The sequence below is a fragment of the Populus euphratica genome, unplaced genomic scaffold (genome assembly GCF_000495115.2).
Source record: "Populus euphratica unplaced genomic scaffold, PopEup_1.0 scaffold95.1, whole genome shotgun sequence".
Classification (NCBI taxonomy): Eukaryota; Viridiplantae; Streptophyta; class Magnoliopsida; order Malpighiales; family Salicaceae; genus Populus; species Populus euphratica.
In genome coordinates, this window is record NW_011499885.1 from 1,399,757 (window position 1) to 1,415,880 (window position 16,124).

General features: G+C 32.0%; 2 protein-coding genes across 3 annotated transcripts; both read left to right on the forward strand.

Annotated features, from left to right (window-relative positions):
* On the forward strand, positions 1–14,367 carry LOC105130223 (G-type lectin S-receptor-like serine/threonine-protein kinase At4g27290). The gene is made up of 8 exons (XM_011032625.1): positions 1–1,524; positions 1,975–2,106; positions 2,320–2,477; positions 2,699–2,909; positions 3,306–3,543; positions 3,618–3,768; positions 3,849–4,150; positions 14,183–14,367. Exons 1-8 carry the CDS (start codon positions 246–248, stop codon positions 14,184–14,186), a joined length of 2,475 nt encoding a protein of 824 aa, XP_011030927.1. The 5' UTR covers positions 1–245; the 3' UTR covers positions 14,187–14,367.
* Positions 10,313–13,161, forward strand: LOC105130222 (G-type lectin S-receptor-like serine/threonine-protein kinase At4g27290). Of its 2 annotated transcripts, XM_011032623.1 has the most exons (4): positions 10,320–11,656; positions 12,049–12,189; positions 12,384–12,541; positions 12,754–13,161. In XM_011032623.1, the coding sequence occupies exons 1-4, from the start codon at positions 10,375–10,377 to the stop codon at positions 12,967–12,969; spliced, it is 1,797 nt and encodes a 598-aa protein (XP_011030925.1). In that variant the 5' UTR covers positions 10,320–10,374; the 3' UTR covers positions 12,970–13,161. The 2 variants fall into 2 exon arrangements, with proteins under 2 accessions (XP_011030926.1, XP_011030925.1); XM_011032624.1 differs by lacking the exons at positions 12,384–12,541; positions 12,754–13,161 and adding an exon at positions 12,285–12,347 and having other exon boundaries at positions 10,313–11,656.
* Positions 14,368–16,124: the final 1,757 nt, after the last annotated feature.

Genomic DNA, 16,124 nt, shown 5'->3' on the forward strand with positions numbered 1-16,124 from the left:
GAGGCAAATTTTTCACTTTTCAGTTGAAAACGGTAATATGCGTTATTTCTAGATGATAATGACTGGAAGAACTGATTGTCAAAACGCTATCTAAAGAGCTGACAGAAGCGGTTTTTGCCGTTCTAGTTGTGCCTTGGACAGAAGCCTATCCCACTGCATCAAGTAGGGGCTCAGAGCTTTTCCAGAGAATATTTTCAATATATCAGCCAGCCGAAGAATTAACAAAGAGAATTGCAGGAAAAACTATGAGAATATCTAAGAATTACACCTACCTACTTCTCTTTAGCTCTTCGTTATTGCTGATAATAGAACCTACCACAGCCATTGACACCGTAAACACAACCCAGTTCATTAGAGATGGGGATACCATTGTTTCAGCTAATGGAAGCTTTATATTAGGATTTTTCAGCCCGGGCATGTCCAAAAAACGATACTTGGGGGTATGGTATGGCAAAATCTCTGTCCAGACAGTAATTTGGGTTGCCAACAGGGAAACTCCCCTCAATGATACATCGGGTGTTTTAAGACTAACGAATCAAGGAATTCTTGCGATTCTGAATCGGAGTGGGAGCATAATTTGGTCGTCCAACACGTTGAGACCTGCAAGGAATCCAATTGGACAGCTTTTGGATTCAGGAAACCTTGTTGTTAAAGAGGAGGGCGATAATGATCTGGAAAATTCTTTGTGGCAGAGTTTTGAACATCCAGGTGATAACTTGATGCCAGATATGAAGCAAGGACGAAACAGAATAACAGGCATGGACTGGTACATGACATCATGGAAGTCACCTGATGATCCATCCAGAGGTAATATTTCATACATACTTGTTCCTTATGGTTACCCTGAGATACTTGTGATGGAGGATTCAAGGCTGAAGTTCCGTTCTGGGCCATGGAATGGTAAGCGGTTCAGCGGTGTACCGCAATTAAAACCAAATCCCGTATACTCATTTGAATTTGTTTTCAATGAGAAGGAGATTTTTTACAGATATCATCTTCATAACAGCTCAATGCTTTCAAGGATCGTGGTAAGTCAGGATGGTGATATCCAGCGGTACACGTGGATTGATCGAATACATAGTTGGGAGGTTTATCTCACTGCAAATCGAGATAATTGTGAACGCTATGCCCTATGTGGTGCAAATGGTATTTGTAGCATTGACAATTCTCCTGTGTGTGATTGCTTGCATGGATTTGTACCAAAAATCAAAAGTGATTGGGAAGTCACAGATTGGTCGAGTGGTTGTGTTAGAAGAACTCCCCTCAATTGCTCTGTTGAAGGGTTCCGAAAGCTCTCTGGAGTAAAGTTGCCTCAGACACAAACATCATGGTTTAACAAGAACATGAATCTCGAGGAGTGCAAGAACACATGCTTGAAGAACTGCAACTGTACAGCGTACTCGAGTTTGGACATCAGGGATGGTGGAAGTGGTTGCTTGATTTGGTTCGGCGACTTACTTGATATCAGAGTATTGGTAGACAATGAGCCGGAAATTTATATAAGAATGGCTGCTTCTGAACTAGGTATGAAGTCAGCCCATGGATAAATCAATTGCTAATACTTGGTTTCTTATTAGTTACAGTAAAGTCATAATTAAGTATATTAACTGTTAATATAATTTTTTTCAAGCACTAGCTCAACTAGAAGCTGAGGTGGGATTTAAAATCCAACAGAAGAAAACTTTCTTCTTAATTCTAACCATCATATCCTGTTACTTAAAACATCTTATGACAAGATACACTGAAGAGTTCCTGTCTATGCGTAGTATTGTTTTAGCATAAGCCTTGAGTGCTCTGCCTCGATCAGTATTGTTTACATTGTATGAGCAGATAAAGAAAATTTTCTATTGTTGCATAATAGCCAATTACTAATGAAGATTTGCCACCCATAACAACCAACCAAATATATATGCTGGATAGTTGAGATTTACTATTGTTGTCTTTTAACTTCACTTTTTCTCTGCCTTGGTGAAGATAATGGTGATGGGGCGACGAAATCCAACGTGAAGAAAAGGATTATAGTAATTTCTGGGTTGTCTGCAGGAATTCTTCTCCTTCTCCTAGCCTTGGTCTTGTATATTCGAAAGAAGAAGCAGCTGAAAGACAGTACGTGACTAACCCTGTGAAATTTTGACCATTCTCCTCCCCATCCCTCTAAATATGGCAGCTCAGTTTACTTTAAAATTTGAATTTTGGCAATCTAAGTTACAATAAAAAAATTGTTGAAGAGCTCATTATAATTGATGTTTCGAAGAAAATTGAATTTAACAAAAGGCAGAGATTCCTTGTTTCCATTTAATCACAGCTGTCTGTGTGCAGGAAATATGACTGGTGTTTTTGAAGGAAATTTACAGCACAAGAGAAACGAAGAAGATCTGGATTTACCATTGTTTGATTTTGGTGCCATGGCTCTGGCAACAAATAATTTTTCAGTTAACAAGAAACTAGGCGAGGGGGGTTTCGGACCTGTTTATAAGGTACCAATCAATTCACAGTCATGCAACTTCTTTTCCTAATTTAATGAGAAACACTCCTGGCTCCACTGTATTTCTGTGGTATTAGTTTCTTTGGACCTTTTGTAACTACATTGCTAATCAGGTATCAAATGCAAGTGGCAATGTAGTATGCAGCATCAAATTATAATTCTCTACTCATGAGACTGTTTGGTTTGCTTCTGATATTGAGTGATTCTTTACAGGGAACGTTGGATGATGGGAGAGAAGTAGCGGTGAAGAGGCTCTCTAAGAATTCAAGACAAGGAGTTGACGAGTTTAAAAATGAAGTCAAGCATATTGTGAAACTTCAGCACCGGAATCTAGTAAAGCTTCTAGGATGCTGCATTGAAGTGGATGAAAAGATGTTGATCTACGAGTTCTTGGCCAATAATAGCTTGGACTTCTTTCTTTTCAGTTAATATCACTCCCAACCCATAAATTCTTAGTTCAAGTATTATATTTTACTTTATTGTCATCATACAAACACCAACACCTACTCTGTGTGAGTTATGCTTTGAACAAGAGCCCAGAAGTATGTTTACCACAACATTTGGAGAGATGATCTAAGAAATGTAAGGGGAAACCATAAGCATGATAAAAAATACATTGAGTTCCTTGGGAAAATGGCTTGGTGGGGAAGAGCTTTCTCTAGTTTCGTTGTCATGCATTCAGTAGCATCTATGTTTTTAGGAAACGCATTTGAAATTCTGTTCGAAAGTCCATCGAAATTTTGTATGCATTAACTTTTATCCTGTTTCTTTTATCCGCATTTATGGATCTTACAAGTAGCTGAATGAATTGACATGGCAGATGAAACACACAGATTGCAACTAGACTGGCCTAAGCGCTACAATGTTATCAAAGGGATTGCTCGTGGACTCCTTTATCTTCACCAAGATTCAAGGCTAAGAGTAATCCATAGAGATCTCAAAGCTAGCAATGTATTATTAGATCATGAAATGAATCCAAAAATTTCAGACTTTGGCCTGGCTAGAAGTTTTGGAGGAAACGAAACCGAAGCCAATACAAACAAAGTGGTGGGAACATAGTAAGTATCTCCTCAGAGTGTAGTTTACTTCCGTTCCTCGCAAATTCAGCTTGACATTTTTGGTGCATGTCCAGTGGCTACATATCCCCGGAGTACGCATTTGACGGTCTCTACTCGACAAAATCAGATGTCTTCAGTTTTGGTGTGTTGGTGCTAGAGATAGTGAGCGGGAACAAAAACAGAGGATTCTCTCATCCAGACCACCAACTCAACCTTCTCGGGCACGTAAGTCTCAAAATTGTAACATTGAATGATTTCGAGATACCAAATCTCTTTCTATTGACATGGTCTCACTCATCAATCAGGCCTGGAGACTATTCATAGAGGGCAAGCCTTCGGAAGTAATTTCAGAATCAATAATTGAATCATGCAATTTATTTGAAGTGCTACGTTCGATTCACGTGGGTCTGTTGTGCGTTCAAGAAAATCCAACAGATAGGCCGAGCATGTCGTATGTTGTTTTGATGTTGGGAAACGAAGATGCATTGCCTAAGCCTAAACAACCTGGTTTTTTTACTGAAAGGGATCTGATAGAAGTGACTTATTCATCAACCCAGAGCAAACCGTATTCAGCTAATGAATGCTCTATTTCATTGTTAGAGGCAAGATAGATACATTTTGTGGCTTGATTTATAAGATTCGTATTGTCCTAGAACCAATAGCTGCTTCCACATTAGCTTTTTCTTTATGTTCCAAGACTAGGTTTGCTGCAGGGTTATAAATTTAGTACAAATACGAGCCTACATACCGAAATGACTATTTGACAACCTTGTTATCCTAGCAAGAACTCTTGTATACCGAACGTCTTCGTGTTATATTAGTACATTCTTTCCTCTTCTTTTTATCTCGGTTAGAACTTAGAAGGCAGGTAGTTGCCAGCCTTCTCATTTACACGTCAAAACAACCTCCAATGTTGTCGGGCATTTGTTAGAAATGTCACTAGCAGTCCCTCTATGTTTTATATTTGGTCAAACTGGCCCCTCGATGAATAATGTTTTTGACTTAAACCTTACACTTTCCCTTTTTGATGATTACCTTGTCAAAAAGATTAATTTAATTCAAAAGCATAAGTTTTTTTTAGGTAATGTATTAAGATATTAGTTATATTATTTTTTAATATATATTTTTTTAAATAAATTTTTTTTGTTCTTGAAATTTATTCAGATTCATATTATTTTATACTTAATTTTATCAGATAAATAGAAATGGTTAAATTCAAATTCGTAACCATTTAGTTATCAAAATTATAATGTTATATCAAAGAAACAATTCAACATTCAACCTAAAAGTATAAGATTTTAAGTAAAGTTACAAAATATTATTTATATTATTTTCTAATATACATGAAACTTTAAATTAATTTTCTCAACTTCTATTAGATTAACCAAAGAAATTAATGGTTAATCCAAATAAGACTTGCAAAAAATTAGGATTAGAAGAAAAACATTAAGCTAAAAATAAAAGAATATGAATAATTGAAAATATAGAATAATAAAATGTAATATAACTAAATAAATCTATTAACACATTAATTCAATATTACTATAAGAAAATAGTCTATCATTATTTAGTCCTTCTTGTGTCTCCTGCATACAAACCATTATTATACAAATTATCATCGTCACATCACGAAGTTATAGATTCAAATTCTCTCCTTAACAAACTCCACGCTACCGTAACCTAAGACTTTTTCTAATATCTATCACAAGAGAAAAAATTAGGATCTTTGTTAATATAAAGTATATTAGGACAGTTTTACAGTATAAAATAAACAATTAATGGTTGTATAGTAATTTTTAATTTTGATGCATATCTCTATATAGTAAACCTTAATTCAAGGATACATTTGAAGGGCTAAAAGCAACAATTTAATCAACCTTTGGGAGTGTCATACCTCCTAGGCATGTTTGCTGTTGTATTTCCGTCACTGCCTGTGCGACTCTCTCATTCTTTTCTTCTACAACAAATAGAAGAGCCGAAGGGAGTTTATACATAAAACATTTTGAATCTTCTAAATCTTAATAAAAAGAAGCATTAAAACACGGATTAAATCTAAACCCCCTTCTGATTTATACGAAAGAATTTAAATAAATCATCAAGTCTAAATTCAATTTTAAATAAAAAAAATGTTTCTTTAGCAATTGTTAGCGTTGAGTTGAAATATAATTTATATATTTTTTAAAAAAAATTTAAAAAATAATTTCTACCACTATTCTAAAGAACCCATAATCTTCCCACTTGAGAGCCAACTTTCGGGTGATGATGCTCTAGTCGCTGAATGAATCATTTGCCTATATTAATTTCTTTACATTTCCAAAAGAGGCCAAAAAGTATTTTAAAATAGTTGAAAAGAGGACGAGTCCTTCAAGTATTTCTTTCTTCCTCATTGTAGGTCTAGTAGACTTGTAGGGTAGGTCCACTAAGGCAACTAGCCTTACCATGGACAAAATAAATACCAATGCCGTGGAATCTGTGGCGTTCAAAACCTTTGGCCACATATAGCACATCAGCCATCCAAATTCTTTTTTATCTTTTCAATTTAGTTGATCGATTAAATTTATCATTTAAACATTATTTATACTTTCGGAGTCTAATTTATTTGCCTATTTAATCTTGTTGATCAATTAAATTACTATTGCGATACATTATTTTAAATTTAAGAATAATTTTCACTTGTATGGTTATCATCAAGTATCATTGTGGAGCAAAACAAACAACTTTTATAATCAATAAAATATAAATTATTTTTTTATTCAATCTATATAATTAAAATTGTAAAATACTTAATGATGAACTTAAATAACTCTTTAATAGTCACGCAAGTAATTTTATTCTTGTGATTAACAGTCATCACGAAGTCCAAATAAAAATATATTTAATCAAGTGGATTTTTTTTATTCTATTCATCTGTTGATTTCATCTAAATCATCTTCGTATGATTTAATAATCTTATAATTGATTCCAATGTATCATACACGTAACTTTAGAGAAAAGGCATTAATTAAAAAACATTGTAAATATTATAAAGGATCTTAAATTACATCTTAAGCTATCAAAAAATTATCAAATATAAATAAAAATATCGAATAATAAAAATTTGTCGGTAAATAACAATGACTTTTCTCAAAAAAATATTTTTTTATTATTTCTCTTGACATTCACTAATATTTTTTTTTTCTTGGTGACAACAAAAGGAATTACAATTAAAAATGAAAGAATGAAAAATAAATAACATGTCATTATTATATATAGAATTACCAAGAAAATATGTTTGTCGCTAATACTCATTGATGAATCCATTTGTAATATTTAAGTTATAACCTAATAGAAGAACCCTTATCGCCCCCTCCCTAATTTCATCTTCTTCTTTGTTTTTGTTACGTAGAAAATAGCAAACAACACCTCTATTTTTATTTTATCATAAATCAAGTTCTTATCATCACAAATCTAATAACCCTACTATTTAGTCTGTCAACATCCTTATCTGGTTCAATTTCTTTTAAAGATTCATCACATCAAGTAAACAAAACTACTTGTTTTTTGTTGTAACTCATTTTTAAAATGTTGATTTTTTTTTTGATATTTTGACGTAGTATATGTAGTTTGTTTGAGTGTTTACTTATTTTAGAGCTTTTCTCATATAAATTTGTTTTATAAATATATGATTTGAACATGTTAGAGTTTGTTTGAGATTTTTGAAAAACTTTTATTTGTTTTTCATTTGATGAAATTGAGTTTGATTTCATAACTTAGTTGTTTTGTAATAACATAATTAATAACTTATATAATAGGTACATTTCATATTTTATCAATTTTATTGCTCAGTTGAGAATTTTGATAAATTTAAAGGAATTTGAATTTTTATAGAAAATTGGTAATGATTCAAGAGTACCATTAAAATAAATTGAATAAGTTTAAGTTAAACCAATAATACCTAATTAATTGGATACCAATAATTTGTTTAGTTCACATTATTAATTAATACATGTAATCATCAATATTCAATATAAGTTTCATATAAGTAATGGATGATCACTTTTTGATGTATTGAGTTTCACCCAAAAATTTACGAAGGATGAATTATTATAATGGAGTTGAGAATTTTATTAAATATGTATTATCTAATCCGAAAAATATTAGTAGAAGTGATATTATATATTTATATAAGAGGTGTAAAAATAAAAAGTTATCAATTCAGAAGTTGTTACAATACATTTTCTATAAAAAAAGGTTTATTGATAAATATTTTTATTGGTTTACATATAAAAAACCATATATTCCTTACAAGATCGTGATAAAAAAGATGGTTAGGTCAACTTCTAGTTCTAACGATATGCATGGAGTTGTAAATGATAATAGTAATCATTATAAAAATATGATTATGGATGCAATGAAAAATAAATTAGGGTGATGTAAGGGAATATTCAATCATAAATAAAGAAACAAATGCAGATGCATCCAAATGTTTTGATTTTTTGAAAGATTTCTACAAATTATTATAAATCCAGATGCATCCATATGTAAAGGAATATTATCATGTTATTTTAAAATATTTTTTTTCATACTTTTATAAACTGATAGATTGAAAACTTTATCGTAGGCAACATTATCAATTATCTTAAAATCCATAATTGATTAAATCTTAAATTTTATAATTACAAGATGAACAATTTACAACATGGTTTTGAACGCTACTTAATAATGTTTTCTTATCTCTTGTAATATTTAATTTCATTAAAAAAAAATTTTTAACTGTTAATGCTTTTAATCAAATACCAAGTTTATCAATTGAGAATGCTTGAATTTACTATGTTGGGTTCTAAAAAAAGGATCAAGTTTTACAACAGTTATTTCATCAACATATATATGTATCATACTAAAGAGTATAGTCAAGATAGAAAGATCTATAATAATGGAGTTTATCTTAAAGGTTCAACTTCTATTGAATTTAAAAATGATAATTATAGAAATTTATAAGAGGTGATTAAATTGTAATATCATAACAAACTTAATAAAAAAATTATTCAAATACTATTAGTATGATACCATCGATAAACAAATCAGAGTAGATTCACATCATTGTTTGGTTGAAATTAAAATAAAGGCTAGACTTCACAACATTGACAATATCTTTATTTTTTTCAAGCAATGCCAATAAGTTTATTACATATATACTTTTTTGTTTAAAAAAGAGCTTTCTAGGGTTGATAGATTATCTATGGTGAAAACCAAATGTAAGGGTTATATCCATGTTGTTTAGGAAGGTAATGATGAAGTAACTACAGAAGATGATGTCTTTCAATTTATTAAGTTAATTAATACATATCAAGTTGATTTATTTATCAACTTAAAAAAAAATTCAATTTTTCATATTGTTAAGAATGTTTATGTTAATATTGATGTTAAGGAGTTAAATGATATATAGAAAACCATTGAACATACAAAAGTCAATGAAGATGATAATATCGATAATTATCAATTCAATAAAGAAGATTATGATGGACATGATGATGATGATGGAATTAAAGAAAAGGAAGAAGATAATTTTGATTAAATTGTAAAACATTAATATATAATGAAATTGATATAATGATGAACTATTATTGATATAGATAAAACATTTATTATTATGATTTTATTATTATGAATAGAAATAGTGTTATAGTGTTGTGATTTTACTATATTTGCAAGTTGGATAGATAGAAAAAACAAGAACACTTATAAAAAGAAACTATTTCATACTAATATAATTAATGATGAATTGCAAAATAGCCACAAATTCATTGATGGACAAAGTCGAGAATGAACTCTTTCCGATATTTATAATTATATTTTATATGTATAAAATTTGGAGGAGGAACAGAATTCGAAGAGAAATTTTCTTCAATCTGAGTAGAATATGTAGTTGGTCTTATAACAACAAGTGAGTTTGAATAATAAAGTATGGATCTGACAACTAAATAAGAATTTCTTCCAAATAGATTACATGAATAATCTAATAAATGCGTTTATGATCAGTGAGATAGATTTAGGTTTAAGAGACGGTTTGGATGTACTAGACTAAAATGATGATTTAAAAAAGTCATAACACTATTTGAAATTACTATTTTAACTGTAGAATCTTTAAATTTAAAAAAATCTAGCCTTGAGAGCTTGATTTTGGTAGTTTTATAATTTTTCTTGTTATTTTTGAATTTCATGTATTGTTTTAGATTTTATAGTTGTTTTCTTGTTATTTTTAAATTTTTGTTTTTGATTCATAACTAAAGTAGAGTTTAAAATTGATTTAAAACTTTGTAAACTTTTTAAGAAGATAAACTTTATTATTATTATTATTATTTTAGAGACAATAAACATATAAATTTAATGTTCATATTTGCAGGAATTTTTACTCGTAAAAAAATAAAAAATTATAATTATTTATTAACTGATATCTTTAGTTTCCGTTTACTTGAATTATCCCTAGTAGGAAAAACAACGGAAATTCCCACGCAGAAAAGAGAGTAAATCAACGCCAAAAGGTAACGAAACCAGAGTAGTTTCTCAATCATTAATCAAACCGTTTAACTTTTAGACTTGATAATGTAGTGGGGTGGGTGGCGCGCTCGACTTTGGCCATGATAATCCCCACTTCCTTCAGCCTTTTCTTGACTATCAATATTTTTACATGTGGCGTTTCCCACTCCATGGAATATTGTTCTCTCAGCCCTCCAGACGACAGTGACAAGACAGGTCTGGAAGTATGCACTATCTAACGATAAATATTTGATTATTTTCTAGTCTAAGCCACCCATATATTTAAAACCTTTAGCTACAAGAAAGAAAAATGAGATGAGACCATCCATGGATTACATTCCCGTACTTGTTCTTTGTTTCTCTTTATTGCTGATTCTAGAAACAGTTACGGCCATTGACACCATCAACACAACTCAGTCCATTAGAGATGGTCAGACCCTAATTTCAGCTGATGGAACCTATGTGTTAGGATTTTTCAAGCCTGGCAAATCCAAAAGCAGATACTTGGGGATATGGTTTGGCAAAATATCTGTCGTGACTGCAGTCTGGGTTGCCAACAGAGAAACACCCCTTAATGATTCATCAGGCGTTTTAAGGCTTACCAACAAAGGAAGTCTTGTCCTTCTCAATAGCAGTGGGAGCATAATTTGGTCTTCCAACACATCGAGATCACCTACGAGGAATCCAGTTGCACAACTTCTTGATTCAGGAAATCTTGTTGTGAAAGAGGAGGGTGATGATATCCTGGAAAATTCTTTGTGGCAGAGTTTCGAGCATCCAACTGATACATTATTGCCTGAAATGAAGCAGGGATGGAACAAAATAACAGGAATGGACTGGTCATTGACATCTTGGAAGTCACCTGATGATCCTGCCAGAGGCCATTTTATAGATACGCTTTCTCCTAGTGGGTATCCGGAGATACTAGTGATCGAGGATTCAAAAGTGAAATATCGGTCTGGACCATGGAATGGTCTCCGGTTTAGTGGCTCAAATCAATTAAAACAGAATCCCAGGTACACATTCGAATTTGTTTATAATGAGAATGAGACATTTTACAGATATCATCTTGTCAACTACTCAATGCTTTGGAGGCTTGTGATAAGTCCAGAAGGCGATCTACAGCGCTTCACATGGGTTGATCAAATACAAAGTTGGTTGCTTTTTAGCACAGCAAATACTGATAATTGTGAACGTTATGCCCTATGTGGTGCAAATGGTATCTGCAGTATTCACAACTCTCCAATGTGTGATTGCTTGTATGGATTTGTACCCAAAATTCGAAGTGATTGGGAAGCCACGGATTGGTCTAGTGGTTGTGTTAGAAGAACTCCATTAAATTGTTCTGTAGATGGGTTTCAAAAGGTCTCTGGGGTGAAGTTACCTCAGACGATCACATCATGGTTTAACAAGAGCATGAATCTCGAGGAATGCAAGTACATGTGCTTGAAGAACTGCAGCTGTACAGCATATTCAAACTTGGACATCAGGGATGGAGGAAGTGGTTGCTTGCTCTGGTTTGGCGACCTTGTTGATACTAGAGTATTTAGTCAAAATGAACAGGATATTTATCTAAGGATGGCTGCTTCAGAGCTAGGTACGAAAGTTATCCTCTAGACAAATCAATAGCTAATACTTGGACTTTGGTACATTATAGAAAAGTCTTATATTAACTAGAATAACTGCCTAAATGATTCATTCAAATATCAAGTAGCTCAAGAAAATTATAGGATCAGAAACATATTGCTAGACAAGAAAATTCTTTTCTTTTTCATTCTAACCATTACAGCAAACGCTACATAAAGCATCTTTCAACAAGATGACTGCATTTCCTATCAGTTATATATCATTAAGCGGAAAGAAACTTGTAGCATAAGGGACTAATTTGCCTGCCCAGAATATTATAGTTCTAACCAAGCAAATGTAAGGGCAAGGTGGCGTTTTCTATTACTGTCAATTCACTCAAATTTTCCTCTCCCTTGTGTGTAGGTAATGGTGACGGCACAAAGGTTAATGATAAATCGAACACGAAGAAAATGATCATACTAAGCTCTGTGTTATCTACCGGAACTCTTCTCCTTTGCCTAGCCATGGTCTTGTGTATTCGAAATAGAAAGCAACGGAGAAACAGTATGTTACTATCTTCATGAGATTCTAACCAATCTCCTCCCCCCATACCTATGTACAGATAGGCAGTTTAATTTATTTTGAATTTTTTTTTTCAGTAATTGAAGGTACAATTTAAGTACAGTCTCAAATGAAACTTGCACACAGAAAATAGAGATCACTCGTTTCCTTTTTACTCATAGCAGATCTGCTTGCAGGAGAAGTAAGTGGTGGTTTCGAGAGAAATTGTAATAGCAACCTCAGGAAAGAAAACCTGGATTTACCGTTGTTTGATTTGTATACCTTGGCTGATGCAACAATGGACTTCTCAGAAGACTGTAAACTGGGAGAAGGGGGATTTGGACCTGTTTATAAGGTACTAGTCTATACACAATCATGCAATTTTTTTATGGCGTCTCAATTTCATGATACAACCTACTGGCACCAATGTTCGTAGTGGGAAAGTGTTCTAACTGTATAAGTTCCAACAGAAGCAAGAAGTAATATAGTATGCAGCATCAAAGCATGATTCTCAACTTTCATGAAACAATGTATGGCTTGCTGACAATATCGAGCGACTTTTTTCAGGGAACATTGAAAGATGGACGAGAAATAGCCGTGAAGAGGCTCTCTAAGTTTTCGAGACAAGGGCTTGATGAGTTTATCAATGAAGTCAAGCACATTGTGGAACTTCAGCACCGAAATTTAGTGAAGCTTCTAGGATGCTGCATTGAGAGAGATGAGAAAATGCTGGTCTACGAGTTCTTGTCTAACAAAAGCTTGGACTTCTTTATTTTCGGTTAGGATCGCTCAAAACTGTACAAATTTACGTTCAATTACAATATTTTGTTATGGTCATACAGATACACACACCAATTATGGGTGAGTTTGCATTGACCAGCGGCCCAACGGTGTGTTTCCTAGATCATTTGGAGACAGCAGTATGAGAAGAAATGGAAACTCACAAGACAAAAAGAAAAATCCTTTAGATTCCTTTGAAATCTTTGTCGAAAATGTTCGAGAAGATCTTTCATTCCTTTCCTTTCATAGCTATTCATACTGCCATATGCATTTGAAAATTCATCAAAATAAGTATGCATTACCTTGTTTTCTTACTTTTTTTCATATGCATCTATATATTTTACAAGAAGCTGAATGAATTAACCCTGGCAGATGAAACACACACTTCGCAACTAGACTGGCCTATGCGCTACAATGTGATCAAAGGGATTGCTCGTGGACTCCTTTATCTTCACCAAGATTCAAGGCTAAGAGTAATCCATAGAGATCTGAAAGCTAGCAATGTATTATTAGATCATGAAATGAATCCAAAAATTTCGGACTTTGGCCTGGCTAGAAGTTTTGGAGGAAACGAAACCGAAGCTAATACAAACAAAGTGATGGGAACATAGTAAGTATCTCCTCAAGTGTAGTTTACTTCCGTTGCTCGCAAATTCAGCCTGACATTTTTGGTGCATGTCTAGTGGCTACATATCCCCGGAGTATGCATTTCATGGTCTCTACTCGACAAAATCAGACGTCTTTAGCTTTGGTGTGTTGGTGCTAGAGATAGTGAGCCGGAACAGAAATAGAGGATTCTGTCATCCAGATCACCAACTCAACCTTCTCGGGCACGTAAGTCTCAAAATTGTAACATTGAATGATTTCGAGATACCAAATCTCTTTCTAATGACATTGTCTCACTCATCAATCAGGCCTGGAGACTATTCATAGAAGGCAAGCCTTTGGAACTAGTTTCGGAATCAATAATTGAATCATGCAAATTATTTGAAGTGCTACGTTCGATTCACGTGGGTCTGTTGTGCGTTCAAGAAAATCCAACAGATAGGCCGAGCATGTCGTATGTTGTTTTGATGTTGGGAAACGAAGATGCATTGCCTAAGCCTAAACAACCTGGCTTTTTTACAGAAAGGGATCTGATAGAAGTGGCTTATTCATCATCCCAGAGCAAACCATATTCAGCTAATGAATGCTCTATTTCAGTGTTACAGGCAAGATAGATTACATTTTGTGCTTCATACGTTTCGATATTGTGCTCCACAGGTTCTCCTAGTTACTCTAGCTGCTTCAGATTCTTTTTTATGCTTCTGTACCAGGGTAAGTGTATATTTAATCAATGTACGTGTTTTTTTGAACTGATAATTTGATTCACAGGTAAAGTAAAAGAAACGTCTTTTTGTAGGAGCTGACCCTCTTTGTTTAGGCTTCATAACTAAGATTCCTCGTAGCTGTTTTGTTTTCTTGCATTCATATGTAGTTATATCCGCATAAATATGGCTTTTTTTAAAAAAAATTAATTATTTAATTGTGAACATGATCAAATAAAATCATAAGTCCCATCATATTATATATAACTTGATCATTTTCATATTCAAATGAATATCTAAAGAAATTAAACTGTGAAAGAAATTGTACCTACATCTATAATAAGCCTCTTTAAATTAAAATATTGGATGTGAATTGATGAAAAAAACTATCTTTCTCTTTTAACATTTTAAATTATTTTAGGCAAGTTTTGATGGAATAATAAAACATATTGTTATGAATAGAGAAAATACCAGTTTTTTAAAGAGATTTTTTTTTATCTTACTGCTGCGTTCATCAAATGTGCAGTTATTAAATAAAAAAACTCTTCCTCAAAGTTGACTAATTGGATTTCAACATTAATATTCCATTATTTTATTTATGTGGGTCAAATTTTAATTTTTAACTTGTATTTCAATCCTATATTTTAGGAATTCATAGAATAATTTTATAATTATTCATTATTATTTTTTTAAATAGACATATAGCTAATATAAATATGATTGTTTAACTTGTATTTTAATAGAAAGCTTAAAATAAAAATATTTTGAATTATGATTTTTTAATGATGATATTATTATATAAAAACTACTAAACAAACAAATATTAAAAGGAATAAAGTTTATGACTTGCATACACCAATGAGAAACAAAGAAATCACCTGCCTCCACCAGAAGTTAACCAAGAATTTGTAAATATTATGTTAGTCTCTTAAAATCAATTCCAAGCGGGAGAACATTTTTTTGCTGAGGATTTTCTTCGAACACGTGGTGACATAACGTGGTGATTTCTTCTTCTTGTGAGAAAAGCGAGCCTAAATAATTTGGGCTTGTAGGAGGTCCAGAAGTAGACAAGGCCTTTCATGATGGGTATGGGATCTGATATCTATGCTTGTAAGCAGGTCGTTTCTAAAAACATTACACGTGAAGCCTTTGTTCCTGGACAAGGCCCGTCAAGCGTTTGATTTCATATGTATGGAGCGGAAGTACTGTTTGCAGTTTGCAGTTAGCAGAAAAGTAGTTTTTTTTTAAAAAATAAATTATTTTTTGATATTTAGTAGTATAATAAAAAATAAATTAAAAAATATTTTTTATTATTTGATTATGTAATGGAAAATGAGTTGGAAAATAATTTATTAATATTTTATTTTTCTAATAATTAAAACCAAATCTTACAAATTAAAAGGTTGAATGAGAATAAAATTAAAAAAAATATATAATTCATAAACTATCTCAAATAAAATAAATAATAATTAAAATAATAAAGATCAAATTAAAAAAAAATAAAAGATAAAGAAATTAAAATAATAATAGTTAACATTTAATAAATTCTTTCAAATAAAATAATTAACAATAAAAAAAATGAGGATAAAATTTGATAGATAAAATTTTTTAATAAAAAATAATAAGAAAAAAAATAACAATTATAAAAATAAGGATTAAAGTTAATATAAAAATTAAATTTTAAGAGATAAAATTAAAAAATAAATATTTAAAACAAAATATTTAGCAATTAAAAGTTTGATGATCAAATTTGATATAATCAGCAAATAATATGATAGTTCTAAATTTTTCACAACTTTTGGAAAATGTTTTCCATCCAAATTTTTCAGGAAAACACTTTCCTGAAAACCA

Bases quoted from the DNA above. Each gene is read 5' to 3' on its own strand.
- LOC105130223 (XM_011032625.1), top strand. From the start codon at position 246: ATGAGAATATCTAAGAATTACACCTACCTACTTCTCTTTAGCTCTTCG. The intron at 2,107-2,319 runs GTACGTGACTAA...GTCTGTGTGCAG, and splicing joins GAAGAAGCAGCTGAAAGACA to GAAATATGACTGGTGTTTTT. The intron at 2,478-2,698 runs GTACCAATCAAT...GATTCTTTACAG, and splicing joins GTTTCGGACCTGTTTATAAG to GGAACGTTGGATGATGGGAG.
- LOC105130222 (XM_011032623.1), top strand. From the start codon at position 10,375: ATGAGACCATCCATGGATTACATTCCCGTACTTGTTCTTTGTTTCTCT. The intron at 12,190-12,383 runs GTATGTTACTAT...ATCTGCTTGCAG, and splicing joins TAGAAAGCAACGGAGAAACA to GAGAAGTAAGTGGTGGTTTC. The intron at 12,542-12,753 runs GTACTAGTCTAT...GACTTTTTTCAG, and splicing joins GATTTGGACCTGTTTATAAG to GGAACATTGAAAGATGGACG.